We start from the raw sequence: 7,655 nt of genomic DNA, 5'->3' as shown, positions 1-7,655 counted from the left end.
CCATGGGCCAGCCCTGATGAGAACACCGTAACAATTGAATCGAGTTCAATCAGACTTAAAAAGGTTGCAATAAGGTGTTACTCTAGGGTTGGTCGATTGATTCGGATTTGTCGAGTTCTATCTGATATGACACAAAGTTGTATTTTAGAGCAACTTCTTAATCAAAGTCTTTTTCCAGGGCTAGAATTTAGAACAACGTAACAATATTACACTACACAACTTTAAATGAAAAGGACCTCGATCATTTATTTCAAACGCAACTTGCCAAGACAAATATCTCAATTTAGTTAATACAAATGCCAATTAGGTAGTGGTGTAGTGGTTGGGGAACTCTCCTAATTATTTTCTGCGGTATTCAGGTGGAGGGCTAATACGGGTGGCGCCGGTTCGTCTTGGATGACAGGCGAGGTTTTATTGATTATTCCACTGTCGTGCCTTCGGACAGGTGGAGATCGGGTTTTTCACGCATCTGAGAGAGCCAAGAAGCTAGCGGTGGTCGAGTAGTTGACCTTGGCCACAGCACTCGGTGTGGTTACATCTTTGCTTCATATTCAAAAAGAAGTTAATACAAACCGACAAATAATGAATGTTTGAATATTCCATTTGGTTCACATCTCAATTTAACGATTCACAGTACCCAGAGTAGAGCTGCTGACTATCTGATTTTTTCTCTTGAAATGAGGCGAAATTCTCATATGGGTAATCTCAATTTAACTTCAGATCACCTTTAATCTGTCAATCACTTCACTAAATTTCTTGTTTGTTTTTGTTTTATACTTGTATGTCAATTGCTGTATCAGTCAAGTTCTTGATCTATTAGTCAACCCCTTGTAGTTAGTTGTTGAAACCAACGTCAGATCTTGTAATTTGTGCTAATTACTGGTTAAATCATCATTTTTTAGCAATATCTTTTTTTTAAATCTTGGTCATGGACCTTTGTATTCAATTCAACCATGTAGTTTGATTGAGAAAAACCTTATGTTATTTGACTTTTTGGGGAACTTAGTAACCAAATTTTTTACATATATGATCATGAAACTGGATATCTGGATTTGGGTTTGTTCATTGGATATTAAAGTTTGAATCTTTAATGGGAACATGAAATTCTTGTAAAGTGTTTGTTATCTGAGTTGACTTGAATCAGTCTATGCATAACTGCATACACATATTTAATAAAGTTCCATATCCAGGTGAGTATCAAGAAGTTGATACCGAATCAAATGCGTATAATCTGCTAGAAGCAAAGCAAGATGATGATGATGATGACGACATGCATACAAAAGATGGGACTGTAGATTACCGTAACAATCCGGCTGATAAGAGAAAAACCGGAACTTGGAAGGCCTGTGGTTTCATCTTAGGTGAGTACTAAAGTTGCGATTTACCTGATGGGTCGTGTGAGTTTTTCTAACGGGTTCTCATGGTCACCCTAAAAATGGAATATATTTATTTGTATTGTTATATACGCCCCACTTGCTGTATGCGCATATAATGTATATATGTGTGGGCGCGCGGGGGGCAAAAGTGAAAGTGCACGAATTTTAACGTTATTTTACTAATTTCGTGAAAATAACGTTAAAAGAGGGGGATGGTTAATCATGCATCATGTGGTGGTGTTGATAGCCAAAAGACAAGGGAGTACATGCACTAATCGGCGTTTGTCTTAATTGCTGAGTGTTATGTGCCTTATGTCCAAGGCTTGATGCAACACTACTATCGAGCCGTGGGTCTCACTGGAAGCAGCCTCTCTATTCCTACGGGGTAGAGGTAAGGCTGTCTACATCTTACCCTCCTCAGACCCTGCTTTAACTTTGCTATTGGTGAGATTTACTGAGTATGATGATGATAATGAGGATGATGATGATTTATTTGTATTGTTATGATTTATAGGCAATGAATGTTGTGAAAGATTGGCTTATTATGGAATGAGCTCCAATTTAGTAAGGTACTTTAAGTATCATTTGAATGAACATAGCGTAACGGCTTCAAGAAATCTTTCAACGTGGACTGGAACTTGCTATCTTACACCGTTGATAGGAGCGTTTGTCGCTGATACTTATCTTGGTCGATATTGGACAATTGCTGCCTTCTCAATTATCTATGCAATTGTAAGCATGATATGATTTATCAGTCAATATGGGTTGTGTTTGTTTCTAAATTGTCAAACATGTAAATTTCAAAAGTTTTTCGGCTTAATTATATCATTACTTGTTATTTGTTAAGAACTTAAAAAGCCTGAACAAAAAAGTGTTCCGGGTCAACCCAACACGACCCATGAAAAAATTTACATGTTTTGACTTGTTACCCAACCCGCTTATCTTGTTTGTGGTAACAGGGCATGGGGATGTTAACGCTATCAGCATCGGTCCCGGGGCTCAAACCAACATGTTATGAAAAAGATGTTTGCAGTGCAACTGAATTTCAAGTCGCCTTATGCTTCACGTCTCTTTACCTCGTGGCTCTAGGAACCGGGGGGATAAAACCCTGTGTCTCGTCTTACGGTGCGGACCAGTTCGACGATCATGATGAGGTTGAGGAAAAACAAAAGAGTTCTTTCTTTAACTGGTTTTACTTCGTCATAAACGTCGGTGCACTTGTGGCTCATTCTGTCTTAGTTTGGATCCAAGACAATATCGGGTGGGGTTGGGGGTTCTTGGTTCCTACTATTGCTATGGGGATTGCTATTGTTTCGTTCTTTTCGGGTACTAAATTGTATCGGAACCAGATGCCAGGTGGCAGCCCGCTCGTTCGTCTCTGCCAGGTGGCGGTTGCTTCTTTTAGAAAGAAAAATATCGAGGTGCCGTCTGATGGTTCACTCTTATACGAGACTTCGGATGCCAGCAAGATCGATCACTCTTTAGATTTCGTGTAAGTCGTTACTTCTAAAATCATTTAATCATTGTTTCGTTAAAACAGGTCAAAATATCGTTCATAAACTCATCAATGTCTTGTTAATTTACAGTTTTTTGGATAAGGCAGCTGTGGTTGCACCCGCGGATCATACAAACGGGTCGATAGACCCATGGAAGCTTTGCTCAGTGAGTCAGGTTGAGGAACTTAAAGCAGTGTTACGGTTGCTTCCAATATGGGCCACGGGTATCATGTTCACCACAGTTTACTCACAAATGAGTAACCTATTTGTGCTGCAAGGGTCCACTCTCGACCCTCGTGTGGGCCAGTCCGGTTTCGAGATTCCACCAGCTTCACTCGGGATTTTCGACACTATAAGCGTAATATTCTGGGTCCCTGTCTATGACCGTGTTATAGTTCCCGTGGCCAGGAGACTCACGGGTCAACAAAATGGGTTGACCCAGCTCCAACGAATCGGGACTGGCCTCTTCATTTCGATATTCAGCATGGTCTGTGCCGGAGTTCTTGAAGTCATTAGGCTGGAGATGGTTTCAAGAAACAATTACTATGAACTCGAGCACATTCCCATGTCTATTTTATGGCAAGTGCCACAGTACTTTCTTGTCGGGTGTGCCGAAGTTTTTACGTTTATCGGACAGTTGGAGTTCTTTTATGAACAAGCTCCCGATTCGATGAGAAGTTTGTGTTCTGCTCTCCAACTAACGATAACTGCCATCGGGAGCTATACAAGTGCTTTGCTCGTGACGATTGTTACGATCATTACCACTAGGGATGGTAGCCCGGGGTGGATAACGGACAACCTGAACTATGGGCACCTTGACTACTTCTTTTGGCTTTTGGCTGGTCTAAGTGCTGCGAATTTAGCAGTCTTTATCGTGTTGGCGCAGCGGCATACTTACAGAAAGACTGTTGTAGCCATCCGCTAAGGTTGGCGAAACTTGTACGTACTGCAATACGGGTTGTACAGTGTGTATAATACTTTGATGTTGTATGTTGTGATTATTAGAGGGGAATCAAACACCCTTATGATGTATGTAACAATGTCAAAAAAAAAAAAAAAAAAAAAAAAACAGTTGTAGTGCATTGGTCATTGGTGTAAGTTTTATGGATGATGGAAGAAAATGGTGTAGGTTATATATCATGGTTAAAAATGGGGTATTGAGTGTGTAATTTGATTCTATTTAACTATGGTAAACAAAATTTTATATATATGTATATATAGGAGAAGGATCCGTTAGTAAACACCCTTTATTGCGAGAACCGCGAGAACCAGTGTGAACACAACCAAAAAATACCTAAAAAATAAAAAAAAAAATAAAAACACTCAAAAAAAATATTTTTTTTTATTTTAAAAAAAATCGCTATATTTCGTCACAAAAAAAAAAATCGAGTAACAATTATCCATTGATCGGTGCATTTTAGAAACACTTTATTTAATATTAGTTATGGTAAAAATGCATTGATAATAGTATATGATATGGTTGTTGATGTGGCTTTATTGTCATGCAGCTTGAGAAGAAAATGAGCTAAAATGATTAAGTTAGAAATATAAATCAATACTAATAATCATCAATCAAGATTTAAGCTACATAATAATGGTTTAAAAGATATATTTATTTTCATTAGTTTATTAGATGATGGATATTGGAATTAAAAAAATCATATTCTTTTGACATACTTGGTAGGTACATTCGAGAATCAAAAGCAATGAAATAATATTGAAAAGGAGAATGGTGTCATGGGAATTAAATGGGCTTTCATGAGAAAACATCGGTTTTACAGAATATCCACAAGTTGTTTCAAGGAGTGCAAATTTGGAATTAAAAAGAATTTAGCTGGTGTTTGGTATGCAGGAATGGGAGGTGGAATGGAATGAACTATTGCGAGGGAATAAAAAAAAGTGTGTTTGGTTGGTCAACGTAATGGAATCACCCATTACATAAGTCATTCCATTCCCTCAAATTCATTCCATCCACTCCCCCTATTTTTTTTCCATTCCATTCCCTCTCTAAGCCTACGTCACAAACACCGCCCATCACCTCCACCATTTGCCACCACCACCACCTGCCGTCGTCACCACCCGCCACCAACCTCCGCCGACCACCACCACCATCACCGTCCTCCGACGCCACCGCCGCCCGCCGCCACCGCCATCGACTACCATCGCTGCCACCCGCCATCGTAAACCACCGCCACCCCGACCACTACTGCCACCCTCCGCCGACCACCACCACCATCCTCCGCTACCACCACCCGCTACCGACGACGACCACCACACACCGTTTTCGTCGCCACCACCACCCGTCGCCACAACCATCGACCACAATCGCCGCTACCCACCACCACCGGCCACCGCCACCCCGACGACAACTGCCATCCTCCGCAGCCATCTCCCACTACCGTCGACCAACACCAACCACCGTCCTCGTCGCCACCACCATCGCCGCCACCCGCCACCACCGACCACTGCCGCCCCGACCACTACCGCTACCCTCCGCCGACCACCACCACCATCCTCCGCGACCACCACCCGCTATCGTCGACCACCTGCTATCGTCGACCACCACCACCCACTATCTTCGCCACCATCATCGACCACCATCACCGCCACCTGCCACCGCAGACCACCGCCAACCCCGACCATCGCCGCCCACCACCACTACCACCGACCAACGCCCCCCATCGCTGCCACCGCCACTAGCCGCCACCGATCAGCGCCACCACCTATCGCCGATTTAATTCATTCCTCTTTTCTTACATACCAAACAACACAAGGTAATGATGTATTCCTTTCTTGCATGGTAACCAAACAAGATTATGGAATGTAATGATTCATTTCATTCCTTTGTCCATTCCACTACCTCGTCCATTCCATTCCCTTATCTATTTCATTACGTCATATCAAACAGACCCTTAACATTAGGTTAATTATGGTGGGCTCTTAAAAGTGCATTACTAAATATTTAGATAAGGCCCCAAGATTACAACATTTGAAAGCCCACTGTTGGAAGGAAAAAGGAAACGAGGGCATTATTATTATAAGAGGAGAGTTGTACGAAAAAAAAAGGAGGATTTGATTAGATGGCTGAAGGCAAGGAGACAGTGCGACGTAGCCGCCTTTTGGCGGCTGTACACGGTATCGTTTAAGTGGCATTCTCTAAGTGTACGGTTCATAAGGTTAAACATTTTTTCCAGGTTTATTTATATTTGGATTTGTTTTGGCATTGACAACGTCGTATAAACAATTTGATGAGTTGGTTTATTTATACTATTTGCATGTGTTTGAGTTCTTGCTTTACAACTTGCTCGGTTGATGACAAGACCTTGTAGCTTGTTGGGTGACATAGAATAGGATGACTCACATTAGTAGATAGGGTAATTAAACTAGTAAAGATCTGATGACAAAGACCTGTTTTTGGTTACCACTTAAATTAACCGACTTTTCAGCACCATATCTATGTGGTGTCCAATTAATGATTAACTTGAGTTTGCTGTGAACCTAAAATCTGAAACTTGGAGGACTTTACCTTTATCTCTTGTGACTTTCCTCGGATGATTGATTTCTAGATTTTCACATTAAACTCTGTTTTTTTCTGATTCTTATTAACTGGTAAATCTTGACCACTTGTGTTGATTTTGTGAAACGTTTATTATATTTGAATTGTTTGTCATTTATCAAGCGTATTGGCAACTTTCTTGCATTGTTAGCGGGTTGGTAAATTGGTGGGTAATTGGTATAATCAAACGGGTTATTAGGTTGTATGGTGAATCTTAAAAACTATCCCTAATAATTAATCAAAGTCATTAATTCCAAGGTCATGTCTATGTGGTGTTATGAGCCTGTAAACGGGTTTTTGTGTTAAACTTGCAATCGGGATTCTGGGTGGAGTTGCTTTTCTTTAATATATAATATTCTCTAGTTAAACATAACAACCCTCCTAAAAATATTTTGGACACCCGAAATGTCCTAAAATATACCCCTTACGTAAGAACCGGACCCGGAATGACCCTATACTTGTAAAAATCAACAAAAACCAAGTTTGGTAGTCTCTCACGGGCCTCGACGGAGACCCCTTGGTCTGTCGCGGGGCGCGACGGCCTAGTTCTTATCCGGACACGTTAGGTGCCACGTGGCAGACACGTGGCAAGGCTACATGCTGACTCGGCAAGGCTATGGCCGCCTTTTAGGCGCTCGCGGGCCGCGAAGGCCTGAGCCTTGGCTGTTGCGGGGCGCGACGTGTGACATCTGTGCTTGTAATCATTGTAAACAATTCAGTTATCAATGAAATAAAGTTATCTGATCTCAATGTTTGTTTACTTGTGTTTGATGTTTTTTTTCATGTTTTGACTATTATTCGATTTCAAACTCTATATCGCTTTCTGGAGAGTTATACGCAAACTGGTGCGCAAACGCAATCAGTTTAACGCGAAAAATACTCCGGAACATCAATTTATGCTTAACATACCTTAAATAACCTTTACATAACTTAGAAATAAGTTTTGAAGGCTTTGGTATGGCAAAATCAAGTTAATTCGCTTACAGGGACTAAAATTGACAAACTGCGAAAGTATGCCGATTTGAACTGTAACGAACATTCCGGAACATGCCCATAAGTTAAACACACCCTAAATATCCTTTACATAGCTTAGAAATAGGCTTTGAGGGGTTCGGTGTGCTAAAATAAACTTTTGGGTCATTCAGGGACTAAAAGCGTCAAAAAGTGCATAAGTTTGCATTTTCGCGCATAACTTACGTTCTGAATACATCCGGACATCCAAAAATT

General features: G+C 41.1%; 1 protein-coding gene across 1 annotated transcript; it reads left to right on the top strand.

The window, feature by feature from the left end:
- Window positions 1–317: 317 nt before the first annotated feature.
- LOC110940084 (protein NRT1/ PTR FAMILY 8.2) lies at window positions 318–4,041 on the top strand. Its single transcript, XM_022181645.2, has 5 exons — window positions 318–699; window positions 1,191–1,361; window positions 1,891–2,108; window positions 2,336–2,868; window positions 2,963–4,041. Exons 1-5 carry the CDS (start codon window positions 678–680, stop codon window positions 3,795–3,797), a joined length of 1,779 nt encoding a protein of 592 aa, XP_022037337.1. The 5' UTR covers window positions 318–677; the 3' UTR covers window positions 3,798–4,041.
- The last annotated feature ends 3,614 nt before the right edge of the window (window positions 4,042–7,655 follow it).

This window comes from Helianthus annuus, chromosome 5 (genome assembly GCF_002127325.2).
Source record: "Helianthus annuus cultivar XRQ/B chromosome 5, HanXRQr2.0-SUNRISE, whole genome shotgun sequence".
NCBI lineage: Eukaryota > Viridiplantae > Streptophyta > Magnoliopsida > Asterales > Asteraceae > Helianthus > Helianthus annuus.
The sequence above is the reverse complement of the archived record's forward strand: the minus strand, read 5'-3'. Positions and strand labels throughout refer to the sequence as shown.

Excerpts from the sequence above, each read along its gene's own strand:
- LOC110940084 (XM_022181645.2), top strand. The coding sequence starts at position 678 with ATGAGGCGAAATTCTCATATGG. Across the intron at positions 1,362-1,890 it reads GGCCTGTGGTTTCATCTTAG|GCAATGAATGTTGTGAAAGA; the intron begins GTGAGTACTAAA and ends TATGATTTATAG. Across the intron at positions 2,109-2,335 it reads TCTCAATTATCTATGCAATT|GGCATGGGGATGTTAACGCT; the intron begins GTAAGCATGATA and ends TTGTGGTAACAG.